The sequence below is a fragment of the Mirounga leonina genome, unplaced genomic scaffold, assembly GCF_011800145.1.
Source record: "Mirounga leonina isolate KUSES-001 unplaced genomic scaffold, KU_Mleo_1.0 Mir_82, whole genome shotgun sequence".
NCBI classification, from domain to species: Eukaryota; Metazoa; Chordata; class Mammalia; order Carnivora; family Phocidae; genus Mirounga; species Mirounga leonina.
The window spans coordinates 8,190,305-8,206,500 of NW_023270825.1; the positions used below are offsets into that span (position 1 = coordinate 8,190,305).

Here is a 16,196-nt window from a genome sequence, read left to right on the forward strand (position 1 = left end):
CCCGTCAGGGCCCTTCTCCCCGCCTCCTCAGCCCTAGTGTGGCGTCACTTCCGCCAGCGCCGGGCCGCGCGCCGCGACTGGGGGTGTCGCGAACGCGCCGGGAGCGTCCCAGAACCGGGAGCGCGCCCCGCGGGTGACAACAAATTCGTCGCGCGGCGGCGGTGGAGGAGTCCGCCTCGGTGCCTGCCTCAGGGCCTGCCGCCTCCCCGCGTGTTCTCTTGCATCCTCTCTCGGTGACTTCTAGGGCCCTCGCGGAGGCCCCGCACTCCCTCCCCGGGCCTGGGGCGACGGGGACTCCTCCGTGCCTGGTCCCCGCCTGGCCTAGCGCGAGCCGCGCGGCGCGGACGATGGGGTCGCCCTGAGGGACGCCCGGCGCCGAGCGGGCATGGAGGGGCTGTCCCGGGCATAGGCCCCGCCGCGGACCGGGCACGCGGGCCGGGACCCGAGGCGCCGCCGCCGCGGCCCGGAGCCGGAACCTGGGCCCCAGCGCCGGAGCCGCCGCCTGCAGCCCCCGCGGGCCCCGTTGCCAGCCCTCATCATGCCTTGGCCGTTTTCGGAGTCCATCAAGAAGAGGGCCTGTCGGTACCTCCTGCAAAGGTACCTGGGCCACTTCCTGCAGGAGAAGCTGAGCCTGGAGCAGCTCAGCCTGGATCTGTACCAGGGCACCGGGTCCCTCGCCCAAGTCCCCTTGGACAAATGGGTAAGAGCCGCCGGCGGCCAGCCGGGTGGGTCTGGCTCCCATTCTTAGGGCGATTTGAACGAGTGTCACCCGAGCTTGGTGACGTTCATCCCCTCCCGGGGAATTGTTTGGGTCCGAGGTTTGCAGGGCTCACGGAAATGTGTTCGAGTGTTTAGTCTGTTTCTAGCAAGTTGCGTCCCGAAATCACGTGTTCCAGAAACTTAACAGAGGTGATGGAGTCTACAGGGAGGGAAGCAGTTGCGTCGGTGGTTTGGGGATTTTGGAAAGTTGGCCGCGAGGGGTCCCTGGAAGGTGGTGAGCAGGGCTGACACTTGGGTAGCAGGGGCCGCGGGGTTCTGTGGCAAACAAATCCGATTTCATGGGATGACACTCTGGAAAGATTAAGGATGAGGAGGACCTTTGGGGATGTCTGAATTCCTAGTTATTCCTTTATTTATTTTGGGTTGGCCACTTGAACACCGTGGTCTCCGTACAGCGTCTGCCACCTGGAAGGAAGTTAGGTGAAGGCCTCCGGCCGGCCGGTTTGCCTGTTTTTTGCTTGATGATACGTTTACGAGGCCGGCCTGTGAGTGGTGGTGGGGCCCTAGGAGTGCTGGTTAGTTCTGCTTATTCGCTTCACGTGACCGATCGTAAAAGCAGGTGTTGCAAAAGCGCTGAAGCTGCGATTTTCAGACATTTAAAAACCTGTTTTCTACTTGTCAGCCAGAGGCTGTGAGTTGACTCAAACTGTGTGCTTTACAGGTGCTTCACGTATAGTTTAACTCACCACGTGTGGTTGTACCTGCATTTGCATGTTCAGTGCGTTGTATTTCACTTAAACTGTATTTAGCCTTGAGTTGAGCAAGAACGGAGCGGCTTTTCTCCTTCCCCCAACCCTTTATTTGTTGGCTAGAGTTTGCTGCTGGCAGTTTGAATTGGTTGTGCTATCTTAGAGTTTTACTATTCTAAAAGCACAACTACACAGGTTACACTTAGGAAATTATAAATATAGGTGACTTGCCGGTGATAGTTGAGCAAAACAAAAGGAAGCCTCCCCCCTCCCCCATTTAAACTGTTGAAAAAGCTTAAATATATTTTACTTTTATATAAAGGTGTTAACAGAGGAATGACTTCTATAGCCACAGAAACCTGAATAATTTCGATTATGCTAACACCTTATTATGACCCTTTGGTGAATTTGTACTAGTACGAATAAACATATATCGTTTTTCAGTAAGTAGATGACTTAACTAGGGAAAGTACAAATAATAGTGGAAAGAGCCCTAGTCCCACACAAGGCTAGGTCATGCTAGCCAGGCTGCCAGTTAGCTCAGTGACAGTAGACGTCGTAGGGAGACACTTAACTGACTGAGCCACCCAGGCGCCCCAACTTTATGCATTATTTTTTAATGACTTGTCACATTAACCCCATAAGGTGGGTATTATTATTTCTATTTTATTTTATTTTTTTATTTTTTTAAAGATTTTATTTATTTATTTGAGAGAGAGAGAATGAGAGAGAGAGAGCATGAGAGGGGGGAGGGTCAGAGGGAGAAGCAGACTCCCCGCCGAGCAGGGAGCCCGATGCGGGACTCGATCCCGGGACTCCAGGATCACGACCTGAGCCGAAGGCAGTCGCTTAACCAACCGAGCCACCCAGGCGCCCTTATTATTTCTATTTTAAAGTTGGAATTAAAAAATGTGCCCCAAGTCAGACAGCAAGTGGTACTGTGAGAATTCAAACCTAATTCTTTTTTTTTAAAGATGTTATTTATTTATTTGAGAGAGAGAGAATGAGAGACAGAGAGCACGTGAAGGAAGAGGGTCAGAGGGAGAAGCAGACGCCCCTGCTGAGCAGGGAGCCGGATGCGGGACTCGATCCCAGGACTCCAGGATCATGACCTGAGACGAAGGCAGTCGCTTAACCAGCTGAGCCACCCGGGCGCCCAAACCTGTCTAATTCTTAAGCCCCTTATTTCTTCATTAATCACATGGCTTCAAGCCAGGGAAAAGGCAGTTAATGTTTATTGAGCATCTATTTATTTTAGGCACTGTGCTAGGCACTTTTATTTGTGTAGTTTTAATTTTCATGGGAAATCAGAGGCGGTGATATTTGTTTTTTTGTATGTTTTGTTTTGTTTCTTTTTTAGAGAGAACACACGTGGAGGGGCGGAGGGGGGTGTTGCAAAGGGGGAGAGAGGGGGAGGGAGAGACAGGGAGGAATTTTTTGTCGTTGTTGAGATTTTATTGATTGGAGAGAGAGAGAGAGAGGGAAAGAGTATAAGCAGGGGGAGTGGCAGGCAGAGGGAGAAGAAGATTCCCTGCTGAGCAAGGAGCCTGATGTGGGACTCAATCCCAGGACCCTGGGAATCATGACCTGAGCCGAAGGCAGCCACTTAACCAACTGAGCCACCCAGGCATCCCGAGAGGGAGGAATCTTAAACGGACTCCAAGCTCAACACAGAGCCCTACATGGATTCCAACCTTGATTGAGATCATGACCTGAGCTGAAATCAAGAGTTGGATGCTTAAATGACTGAGCCACCCAGGGGCCCCAGGTGGTAATAATTTACAATTTGACTTCAGGATTGTTAACATAACAATTTATGGCTAGACTTAATCTGAAGATTATGGTTCTGTTTTTTTTTTAAAGATTTTATTTATTTATTTATTAGAGAGCGAGCGAGAGAGAAACAGCACGAGAGGGGAGAGGGTCAGAGGGAGAAGCAGGCTCCCTGCTGAGCTGGGAGCCCAATGTGGGACTCGATCCCAGGACCCTGGGATCATGACCTGAGCCGAAGGCAGTCGCTTAACCAACTGAGCCACCCAGGCGCCCTGGTTTGTTCTGTTTCTTGAAGGTGAAGGATATGCCCAATTAAAATGTCAAATAAAGGGGCACTTGGGTGTAAGCGTCTGCCTTCGGCTCAGGTCATGATGCCAGGGTCCTGGGATCGAGCCCCGCATCGGGCTCCCTGCTCAGTGGGAAGCCTGCTTCTCCCTCTCCCACTCCCCCTGCTTGTGTTCCCTTTCTCGCTGTGTCTCTCTCTGTCAAATAAATTAAATAAAAATCTTAAAAAAAAATAAAATGTCAAAGCATTCAGTAAACATTTGCTGTTGCTGATTTATCTATTCTAGTGTGCTATGTATGAACTAGGATAAATTTTGATGTGACACTTAGCTATAACTCTTCAAGATTTTTTAAGATTTTATGTTATTAGGGAGAGAGCGTGCGAGCGCGAGTGCACCCCTGCACGCACAGGGGGAGCGTCAGGCAGAGGGAAGTCAGGCTCCCCACTGAGTAGGGAGCCCAATGCAGGAATTGATCCCCCTGAGCCCAAGGCAAATGCTCAACTGACTGAGCCACCCAGGTGTCCCAACTCTTCAGAATTCTGATTCCAAATTCAGTTGCTTTTGACTCTTGATTTTAATGACTTTCATGAGTGAAGCAAAGAAGATACCTGGCAAAGATTCATAGGTCCAAATGTAAGAGTCACATCATTGGTGACATTAGTAAATGTTTCAGTTCTCAACCATCAATTGTGCACAGGATTGTGTTGAAATTGGTTGTGACATTCCCTTCTTTCTTGGTCTCAGTTTTTCTTGCTAATTAATTGGAAGTCGTTGCATTTTTATATATATAAAAATTTACCTTTAAAACCTATTTTAAAGAATTCTTTAAGACTTTGATTCACTGGGATAATCTTTTCGTGTTTTCAAATCTTTTATAACCTATGTAGATGACTTTAAAAAATAGACAATATTTTTAATTGTTTCAGTAACAAAATCATGTACGAATGGAAACATTTCCAGATATAATTTTCCAGAATGTCTTTTTTGTAATACAAGTATCCTTTGAAAAGCATTTTTTCCTTTTTAGTCTTCTTTAAGATTTTATTTATTTGACAGTGAGAGAGCACAAGCAGGGGGAGTGGGAGAGGGAGAAGGAGGCTCCCCGCTGAGCAGGGAGCCCGATGAGGGGCTTGATCCCAGGACCCCGTGATCATGACCTGAGCCGAAGGCAGACAGCTCAACCGACTGAGCCACCCAGGCACCCCAGTTTTTTCTTTTTTTTTTTTTTTAATATTTTATTTTTAAGTAATCTCTACACCCAGCATGGAGCTCGAACTCAATCCCCAAATCAAGAATCACGTGCTCTACCAACCTAGCCAGCCAGGCACCCTGAAAAGCAGTTATTTTCTCACTAATTAAAATGATATCTTTACTTTTTTTGTTGGGGGCAGGGCAGAGGCAGAGAGACAATCTCAGGCCGACTCCATGCTGAGGGCTCAATCTCACCACCCAGAGATCATGACCTGAGCCGAAATCAAGAGCAGACACCTAACCAACTGAGCCACCTAGGTGCCCCTAAAATGGTGTCTTTACTTTGAAAAGATGGTTTTTTTTTTTTGTTTTTGGAATATAACTGCTAGGTAGTGTATGCTGTTGATAGCCATGGGTCATCACATAAATGTATATTTGGAACTCTTTGTGTAGAAGAAAACTGCTTATCATCTTTAAATTCAACTCTTAAATATTTGGCCATAAGAAAACCAGGAAATCAAAGTTTTTGCCATATTCTATCTCTTTACCAAGATCCTACTGTTTCAAGATCTGTTTTTATTAATGTAGAATCTATGCTAAATAAGGTTCAGTATGCTGAAATGGAATATCCAAGTGAGGGCACCACTCTTTTTTTTTTAAGATTTTTATTTATTTATTCATTAGAGACACAGAGAGGCAGAGGGAGAAGCAGGCTCCCAAGGAGCAGGGAGCCCGATGTGGGACTCGATCCCAGGACCCTGAGATCATGACCTGAGCCGAAGGCAGATGCTTAACCATCTGAGCCACCCAGGCGCCCGAGGGCACCACTCTTAACATTACCCCAGTGTGGAGCTGCTGTTCTTTGCTTTGTGCCAATCTGATGAATGGCGTGAGTGAGAGTACCAATGCCCATTTGTATATTAAATATTGGTACAACTGTTAAATCTAAAAATGTGAAAAATTGAGGATAGAATGTCTAACTTCTCACAGACCTGTAAGTCCTCTGTCACTATGGGATACATAACACTGCACTTTGGAGATCACTACTTTTGAAAGGCTTAAAGTGGGAGGGAGGAATAGAAGCAGAGGGTTTGAGACTATTCTACAACTGTAGTGGGTTCATATATTCATAAATTGTTTTCCCAAGGAAGTGGTTGAAAATTTAAAATGTTGAAAGAAGGAAATTCTACTTGGGTAGGAGGTTGGATTTGATGACTCATCCTTTTCCAACTCTAAGACTTTGACTTTATTCTTATTTTTTTAATTGAAGTTTTTTCATCAATTGGTTCATTTACATTTACTGAGTTCTTAGCATATGCCACAATGAGGGGCTGGGGGATAAAGCAGTGGATAAAGACCCTTTGCTTGCAGAAGTTCAGTTATGTCCAGGAAGATAGACATTGAGACATTGAAGCCTTTTAATTTCAACTTAATAATCTTTTTTTTTTTTAAAGATTTTATTTATTTATTTGAGAGAGAGAATGAGAGAGAGAGAGCACATGAGAGGGGGGAGGGTCAGAGGGCGAAGCAGACTCCCTGCTGAGCAGGGAGCCCGATGCGGGACTAGATCCCGGGACTCCAGGATTATGACCTGAGCCGAAGGCAGTCGCTTAACCAACTTAGCCACTCAGGCGCCCCCTTAATAATCTTTCTATTCTTTCCTGCTTATACTGGTGTATATAATAAAATTATCTTTAGTTCAAGCAACATTTGATTACTAATTCTATGCCAGATGGTGTAGTAGACCAGTGTTACCTTCTCTTTTTCTATCTATATGTATGAAACTCATTGATTACTGAAAGCAAAGTGGCCTTCAACATAAGAAAAACTCTAAGGGAATCTGTGATAGGACACTTGCTGAGCACTTCAGGTGGCTCTGCTTTTAGGTCAAAAATTAATCGCAAGGTTATACTTCATTGGGCTAATGAGGAAAATGTTGCCTGAGTAGATAACAGGGAACCCATTTGGCCAAGTAAGCTGAGAATTTTGTCCTACTCATATACTGTAGTAGACCTTGGAATTTCACAGAATGAGTGAATTTCTAAGTACTTTATGATATTGAATATAGGGGATTTTGCCCAAGTGCATATAAGACTGTGTGTAAGTATGACCTATTTAAACATCTTGTATTTAGAGATAGTATTTTGTACCTTAGTGGCACAGTGTAAATTCTTGAACTGTTGATTCCCACCCTAACCCTAACCTTGAGATCATGACCTCAGCCGAAGGCAGACAGCTCAACCGACTGAGCCACCCAGGTGCCCCCCCCCAATTTCAGACTTTTAATTATGGGAATAATTAACCCATAAGATAAGCCATTTTGAACTTTTTAAATGATGGCCTTTTTTTAGAGTCAAACATTTAAAATTTTTCTCTTAAAATTGTTATGAAAATATGAAAAACATGAGTAGAGGGATGATCTTGAATGACCATAGCTTACTGCAGTAGTTTATTGGCTTAATAGGAAATATTAGATACAGAGAAGGTTGTGTTTGTCCCCCCTCTCTGTTCCTGTGGGAGTGGGGAGCAAGTGGGAGAGGAAAGGAGGAGATTGAGGTTGGGGGGGAGAATAAGTTTCAAAAACATTGATTTTTTTTTTTTTTTAAGGGGACTTTGGAAAATCCAGACAGATGCTCAGGAGGCAGTGGGAGCTATATGTTGTTAACCTTAAAAATAAAACTAGCAGTTGCTTTACCGGCAAAAATTGGTTTATTTGGGAATAGCAGAGATTTGCAATCTGGGACAAGTAAGCTACAGCAAAACTATAGGCAAGTCTGGAGAACAAAGAAGTAAATTCTTTTACAGAGGAAAGGGAGAAGTTGGAAGGGCTGTTAGAAACAAAATGTCCATTGGAGTAAACTGGGAGTTTGAAGTAGAGTGGCTCTTCATTGGCTGAATTGTGACTGTTTCTCCCCAGCTGGGCAGTTGTGGGGGTCTGGGGGAAGAAGGAAATTTTCCTACCTCTTGCTGGGATAGGAAGGTAGTAGCTAAGGTAGGCTGGACTTGCAAGGTAGGTCTCTCCTTGTTGAGTCTGCAACTGACCACAAGTGGTTGGCATGAGAGCTTTCCCTGCTGGCCTCCTGTCTCCATTTTATTTTATTTTTCAAGATTTATTTTTTATTAGAGAGCCTGTTCGAGTACAGGGGGAGGGGCAGAGGAAGATGGAGAAACAGAATCCCAAGCAGACTCCCTGCTGAACGTGGAGCCTGATCTCATGACCCATGAGATCACGACCTGAGCTGAAATCAAGAGTCAGATGCTCAACTAACCCGCCCAGGTGCCTCTTCCTTCCATTTTAGATGCAGTTTCCTTTTATTAATTCTCACAACATATATAGTATTGGAGTTGAGGGAGAGCTGGAGATAAAGATTTGCAAGTTATCAGAGTGTCAGTAATGACTGAAACACAGGAACAGCACAAAGCTCCTGGGTAGTATGTAGATGAGGCTGAGAAACAAAAAAGGCTGAAGATGAAGCTGAGTTGAACACCACTATTTAAGTGGTAAAGGTTTGGAAGGAAGAGTGAGAGTGTGAAGAATGTTATAGAAGCCAAAAGAAGTTAGGATTTCAGACAGGGAAGCAGTCATAGGAATTAGAGATGAGAATTCAAGGAAGATGAAGACTGAACATTGTTTGTTGGGTTTGGCAGCTCTTTTTGGCAGTTAAGAGCAATGTCATAGGACCTGTGGGTTAGAAGGCAGGTAGTAGTTGGTGGTTCCAGTAAATTGTTGGCCTTGGTTACAAGGGAAATGAGGTTGATGATTAGAGGGGACATAGAGTCAAGGTAGGGGATTTTAGTTTGCTTTTGAACATAATAGCGTCTGTTTATTAAGCACCTTCCATCTCTGTATATCATGGGTGCTTTTAATATATGTTTTCTTGCTCTGTGTTGGGTTTCCGTTTTACCATGAGGTTAAGTAACTTACTCAGGCTTAGTATCAGCAGTGCAGCAAGATTTCAAACCTAAGTCTTTCTGACTCCTATATTCTTTTTGTATATCACACTGGCTCAAAAGATTCAAGAAACCTGAACTTCTAAAAACACTAGCAGCACTGGGTTCACCTGGGAAGTTTGCTAACATGCAGACTTCTGGCCCCTTCCCTGTAGATTCTCATTCTAAAGACCTAAGAATCTGCCTTTTTAGGAAGCCTCCTGGGAGAGTCTGATGCATATGGTCCTTGACTGCATTTTGAAAAACACTAGTACAAAGGGATTGAGAATTTTTCTATCACAGAAAACTTGTTCTATAAGCCAGCTGCCAAGCCCACGTACTGCATTTCTGAGACTTAATGGTGTTTGCACATCATTCTTATGAGCCTTTTGCAAGATTTTCCATCGTGAAAATATATCTTTTTTATAGTTTTGTTTCTGCAGTGATTAATTGAACAGCTTTTGAAAGTTACTTAACTCTTCTGATCTCAGTTGCCTTATCTGTAAAACGGGCACAAAAATACCTAGTTCAGAGAGGTATTGTGACAATTAGTGCAATAATATAGATATAAAATAGCATAGTGCAGTGTCCTGTATGTAATAAGTGCAAATCAAGTGTTAATTGGTTTAAGTCAGGTCTTGCTAATTTTTATGCTCTATTTTATCTCTCTGAATTCTGATACCTTGGTTTAAACTAATAAGGATGTGTTTTCTTAGTTAGTTTTATGCTACATAGTGAAGAGAAACGTAACTTAATGTTTTTCTCCATACTGTCGAACACACCTTGAATTCCTAATAGTGATCATCATTGCACTAGGTAGGCCCTGTGCAAGATAAAGAACAATAGTCAACGTTTATAAAGTGTGTACTTGGTATCAGGAACTATGTTAATAGCTTTATGCGTTATTATCTCATTTATGTTCACAGTAACCCTATGAAATAGATACTATCCTATTTTATGGATGAGGAAATTGAGACTCAGGAATTTGTCCAAAGCCACCCAGCTAGTAAAGCGACTGAGCTAGGACCTGAATACATGCTCTTTTAAAGGAGTGTTCTTCAAACACGTTTGCCCAATTTTCTCTTAAAATTTTTGAAAAATTATCGCATTCCTTGTGCATTTTAAAATTGACTTGAAAATTTTTCATAATTTTGTTGTTAAAAAAAATTCACCCAAGAGCATTTGAAACTCTAATTGGCTGAATCACACAGTATCCCACCTAGCAGGGGAGCCCCAAAGTTGTGCAAAAGGGAAGGTTTTTGAAGGAGGGAGGAGGGTAGGGCAAGCAGTTACTAGCAAAAGAAGAGAGAAGATTGTTTCTGGCCAGGACTTAATTCCTTAGGGGAAGAGCAGGGAGTTTTAGGTGGATTACTTCATCTTCATTTGGGGTGGAGAGCCCACACACGGATTACCTCATTGGTTGCCAACCAGAAAATCCAGACTGATGGGCTTAAAATTTCATTCCTGGAGAGGTTGAAACTGCAATCAGTCTATTTGCTGTCCTGGGGGCAGGTGACTCCACCTTGGCCTTTAGTTTTGTTTTTAACAGTTTAAATGGTTGTAGAGGATAATTTTTATTGTGTTGTAAATACTGATGTAAAAAATACATATTTTCACCCAATAGGATCAGAATACCCATCATTATACATTAAAAAATGCTTGAACAAACTCTTCATTAATAGTTGGAAATTTAACATTGTATCTTTTCCCATTGAACTCATATGTCCATCTTTGCAAAATTTTATCTTAATTTATATATTTTATGCTTAAGTCTTGTATTGATCATGCTATGACTTCTCTGCAGTAAGAACATGTAATTAAATTGAAATTGATCATATTTAAAAATTTACTGTTAATTTCCAGCTTTCTTTTGCATTAAGTAAATATTTCCTTTTTTAATTTTTATTTATTTATTTTTTAAAGATTTTATTTATTCATTTGGGACACAGAGATAGAGAGAAAGCATGAGCAGGGAGAGAGGCAGAGGGAGAGGGAGAAGCAGGCTTCCTGCTGATCCAGGAGCCCGATGTGGGGCTTGATCCCAGGACCCTGGGATCATGACCCTGAGCCGAAGGCAGACGCTTAACCATCTGAGCCCCCCAGGCGCCCCAATATTTCCTTTTTTTAAAATTAATTTTATTTTATTATGCTATGTTAGTCACCATACATTACGTCATTAGTTTTTGATGTAGTGTTCCGTGATTCATTGCGTATAACACCCAGTGCTCAATGCAATACATGCCCTCCTTAATACCCATCACTGCACTAACCATCCCTCCCACCCCCTCCCCTCTAAAACCCTCAGTTTGTTTCTCAGAGTCCATAGTCTCTCATGGTTCGTCTCCCCCTCTGATTCCTCCCCCTCTTCATTTTTCCTTTCCTACTATCTTCTTTTTTTAAAAAAATATATAATATATTATTTGTTTCAGAGGTACAGGTCTGTGATTCAACAGTCTTACACAATTCACAGTGTTCACCATAGCACACACCCTCCCCAATGTCCATCACCCAGCACCCCCATACCTCCCACCCCCCACCACTCCAGCAACCCTCAGTTAGTTTCCTGAGATTAAGAGTCTCTTATGGTTTGTCTCCCTCTGGTTTCATCTTGTTTCAGCTTTTTCTTCCCTTCCCCTATAATCCTCTGTCTTGTTTCTCAAATTCCTCATATCAGTGAGATCATAGGATACTTGTCTTTCTCTGATTGACTTGTTTTGCTTAGCATAATACCCTCTAGTTCAATCCACATCGTTGCAAATGGCAAGTTTTTTTTTTTTTTTTGGCTGCATAATACTCCGTTGTATATATATTACCACATCTTCTTTATCCATTCATCTGTTGATGGACATCTGGGCTCTTTCCATAGTTTGGCTATTGTGGACATGGGTGGTATAAACATTGGGGTGCATGTGCCCCTTCAAATCACTACATTTGTATCTTTGGGGTAAATACCCAGTAGTGCAATTGCTGGGTCGTAGGGTAGCTCTATTTTCAACTTTTTGAGGAACCTCCATACTGTTTTCCAGAGTGGCTGCACCAGCTTGCATTCCCACCAACAGTGTAGGCGGGTTCCCCTTTCTCCACATCCCCGCCAATATCTGTCGTTTCCTGATTTGTTCATTTTAGCCATTCTGACTGGTGTGAGGTGGTATCTCATTGGGGTTTTGATTTGTATTTCCCTGATGCCGAGGATGTTGAACACTTTTTCATGTGTCTGTTGGCCATTTGGATGTCTTCTTTGCCCCGAAATGTCTGTTCATGTCTTCTGCCCGTTTCTTGACTGGATTATTTGTTCTTTGGGTGTTGAGTTTTATAAGTTCTTTATAGATTTTGGATACTAGCCCTTTATCTGATATGTCATTTGAAAATATCTTCTCCCATTTTGTCAGTTGTCTTTTGGTTTTGTTGACTGTTTCTTTTGCTGTGCAAAGCTTTTTATCTTGATGAAATCCCAATAGTTCATTTTGCCCTTGCTTCCCTTGCCTTTGGCAATGTGTCTAGGAAGAAGTTGCTGTGGCTGAGGTCGAAGTGGTTGCTGCCTGTGTTCTCCTCAAGGATTTTGATGGGTTCCTGTCTCACACTTAGGTCTTTCATCCATTTTGAGTCTATTTTTGTGTGTGGTGTAAGGAAATGGTCCAGTTTCATTCTTCTGCATGTGGCTGTCCAGTTTTCCCAACACCATTTGTTGAAGAGACTGTCTTTTTTCCATTGGACATTCTTTCCTGCTTTGTCAGAGATGAGTTGACCATAGAGTTGAGGGTCCATTTCTGGGCTCTCTATTCTGTTCCATTGATCTGTGTGTCTGTTTTTGTGCCAGTACCATGCTGTCTTGATGATGACAGCTTTGTAATAGAGCTGGAAGTCCGGAATTGTGATGCCGCCAGCTTTGCTTTTCTTTTTCAACATTCCTCTGGCTATTTGGGGTCTTTTCTGGTTCCATACAAATTTTAGGATTATTTGTTCCATTTCTTTGAAAAACGTTGATGGTATTTTGATAGGGATTGCACTAAATGTGTAGATTGCTCTAGGTAGCATTGACATCTTCACAATATTTGTTCTTCTAATCCATGAGCTTGGAACGTTTTTCCATTTCTTTGTGTCTTCCTCAACTTCTTTCATGAGTATTTAATAGTTTTCTGAGTACAGATCCTTTGCCTCTTTGGTTATATTTATTCCTAGGTATCTTATGGTTTTGGGTGCGATTGTAAATGGGATCGACTCCTTAATTTCTCTTTCTTCTGTCTTATTGTTGGTGTATAGGAATGCCACTGACTTCTGTGCATTGATTTTATATCCTGCCACTTTACTGAATTCCTGTATGAGTTCTAGCAGTTTTGGGGTGGAGTCTTTTGGGTTTTCCACATAAAGTATCACATCCTCTGCAAAGAATGAGAGTTTGACTTCTTTGCCAATTTGGATGCCTTTTATTTCTTTTTGTTTTCTGATTGCCGAGGCTCGGATTTCTAGTACTGTATTGAATAGCAGTGGTGATAGTGGACATCCCTGCCGCGTTCCTGACCTTAGGGGGAAAGCTCTCAGTTTTTCCCCATTGAGAATGATATTCGCTGTGGGTTTTTCATAGATGGCTTTTATGATACTGAGGTATGTACCCTCTATCCCTACACTGAAGAGTTTTGATCAATAAAGGATGCTGTACTTTGTCAGATGCTTTTTCTGCATCTGTTGAGAGGATCATGTGGTTCTTATTCTTTCTTTTATTAATGTATTGTATCACATTGATTGATTTGCAGGTGTTGAACCAACATTGCAGCCCAGGAATAAATCCCACTTGGTTGTGGTAAATAATCCTTTTAATGTACTGTTGGATCCTATTGGCTAGTATTTTGGTGAGAATTTTTGCATCCATGTTCATCAGGGATATTGGTCTGTAATTCTCCTTTTTGATGGGGTCTTTGTCTGGTGTTGGGATCAAGGTAATGCTAGCCTAGTAAAATGAGTTTGGAAGTTTTCCTTTCATTTCTATTTTTTGGAACAGTTTCAGAAGAACAGGTATTAATTCTTCTTTAAATGTTTGATAGAATTCCCCTGGGAAGCCATCTGGCCCTGGGCTCTTGTTGGGAGATTTTTGATTACTGCTTCAATTTCCTTACTGGTTATGGGTCTGTTCAGGTTTTTCTATTTCTTCCTGCTTCAGTTTTGGTAGTTTATAGGTCTCTAGGAATGCATCCATTTCTTCCAGATTGTCTAATTTGCTGGCATATAGTTGCTCATAATATGTTCTTATAATTGTATTTCTTTGGTGTTGGTTGTGATCTCTCCTCTTTCATTCATGATTTTATTTACTTGGGTCGTTTCTCTTTTCTTTTTGATAAGTCTGTCAGGGGTTTATCAGTCTTACTAAGTCTTTCAAAGAACCACATGTTCTACTAGTTTCATTGATCTGTTCTACTGTTCTCTTGGTTTCTATTTCAGTAATTTCTGCTCTGATCTTTATTATTTCTCTTCTCCTGCTGGGTTTAGGCTTTATTTGCTGTTTTTTCTCCAGCTCCTTTAGGTGTAGGGTTAGGTTGTGTATTTGAGACCTTTCTTGTTTCTTGAGAAAGGCTTGTATTGCTATATACTTTCCTCTTAGGACTGCCTTTGCTGCATCCCAAAGATTTTGAACAGTTGTGTTTTCATTTTCATTTGTTTCTATGAATTTTTTTTAATTCTTCTTTAATTTCCTGGTTGACACATTCATTCTTTAGTAGCCTCCATGTATTTGAGTTCTTTCTGACTTTTCTCTTGTGATTGAGTTCTAGTTTCAAAGCATTGTGGTCTGAAAATAGGCAGGGAATGATCCCAGTCTTTTGGTACCAGTTGAGACCTGATTTGTGACCTCGGATGTGATCTGTTCTGGAGAATGTTCCATGGGCACTAGAGAAGAATGTGTATTCTGTTGCTTTGGGATGGAATGTTCTGAATATGTCTGTGAAATCCATTTGGTCCAGTGTATCATTTAAAGCCTTTATTTCTTTGTTGATCTTTGCTTAGATGATCTGTCCATTTCAGTGAGGGGGATGTTTAAGTCCCCCACTGTTATTGTATTGTTGTCGATGTGTTTCTTTGCTTTTGTTATTAATTGGCTTATATAATTGGCTGCTCCCATGTTAGGGCCATAGATATTTACAATTGTTAGATCTTCTAGTTGTATAGACCCTTTAAGTAGGATATAGTGTCTTTCCTCATCTCTTATTATAGTCTTTGGTTTAAAATCTAATTTGTCTGATACAAGGATTGCCACCCCAGCTTTCTTTTGGTGCCCATTGGAATGGTAAATGGTTTTCCACCTCCTTACTTTCAATCTGGAGGTGTCTTTGGGGCTAAAATGAGTCTCTTGCAGGCAGCATATCAAATGGGTCTTGGTTTTTTTTATCCAATCTGATAGCCTGTGTCTTTTAATTGGGGCATTTAGCCCATTTACATTCAGGGTAACTATTGAAAGATACGAATTTAGTGCCAATATATTGCCTGTAAGGTGATTGTTACTGTATATTGTCTCTATTCCTTTCTGGTTTATGTTACTTTTAGGCTCTCTCTTTGCTTAGAGGACCCCTTTCAATACTTCTTGTAGGGCTGGTTTGGTTGCAAATTCTTTTAGTTTTTGTTTGTCCTGGAAACTTTCTATCTCTCCTTCTATTTTCAATGACAGCCTAGCTGGATATAGTATTCTTGGCTGTATATTTTTCTCCTTTAGTGCTCTGAATATATCATGCCAGTTCTTTCTGGCCTGCCTGGTCTCTGTGGATAGATCTGCTGCCAATCTAATGTTTCTACTGTTATAGGTTGCAGACCTCTTGTCCCAAGCTGCTTTCAGGATTTTCTCTTTGTCTCTGAGACTAGTGAGTTTTACTATTAGATGTCGGGGTGTTGACCTATTTTTATTGATTTTGAGGGGGGTTCTCTGTGCCTCCTGGATTTTGATGCCTGTTTCCTTCCCCAAATTAGGGAAGTTCTCTGCTATAATTTGCTCCAGTATACCTTTTCCCCCCTCTCTCTTGCTTCTTCTTCTGGGATCCCAATTATTCTAGTATTGTTTTGTCTTAAGGTATCACTTATCTGTCAAATTCTGCCCTCATGATCCAGTAGTTGTTTATCTTTTTTTCAGCTTCTTTATTCTCCATCATTTGGTCTTCTACATCACTGATTCTTTCTTCTGCCTAATTTATCCTAGCAGTTAGAGCCTCCATTTTTGATTGCACCTCATTAATAGCCCTTTTGATTTCGATTTGGTTAGATTTTAGTTCTTTTATTTCTCCAGAAAGTGATTCTCTGGTATCTTCCATGCTTTTTTCAAGCCCAACTGGTATCTTTATAATTGTCATTCTGAACTCTAGTTCCGACATTTTACAATGTCTGTATTTATTAGGTCCCTGGCAGTTGGTACTGCCTCTTGTTCTTTTTTTTGAGGTGAGTTTTTCCGTCTTGTCGTTTTGTCCAGAGAACAGATGAATGAGAGAACAAAATGCTAACAGGGTAGCAACGACCCCAGAAAAATATACACTGAACAAATCAGAAGAGACCCGAAACTGGGGGGAAAAGAAAG

General features: G+C 42.1%; 1 protein-coding gene across 3 annotated transcripts in view; it reads left to right on the forward strand.

The window, feature by feature from the left end:
* Positions 1–95: 95 nt before the first annotated feature.
* ATG2B (autophagy related 2B) overlaps positions 96–16,196 on the forward strand; it is an 82,447-nt gene continuing 66,346 nt past the window's right edge. For 2 of the 3 annotated variants that reach the window (XM_034992822.1, XM_034992821.1), the window contains exon 1: positions 96–700. In XM_034992822.1, the coding sequence (XP_034848713.1) occupies positions 539–700 (162 nt within the window). In that variant the 5' untranslated portion in view covers positions 96–538. The remainder of the gene's footprint in view (positions 701–16,196) is intronic. The other variant, XM_034992820.1, reaches the window with a different exon arrangement.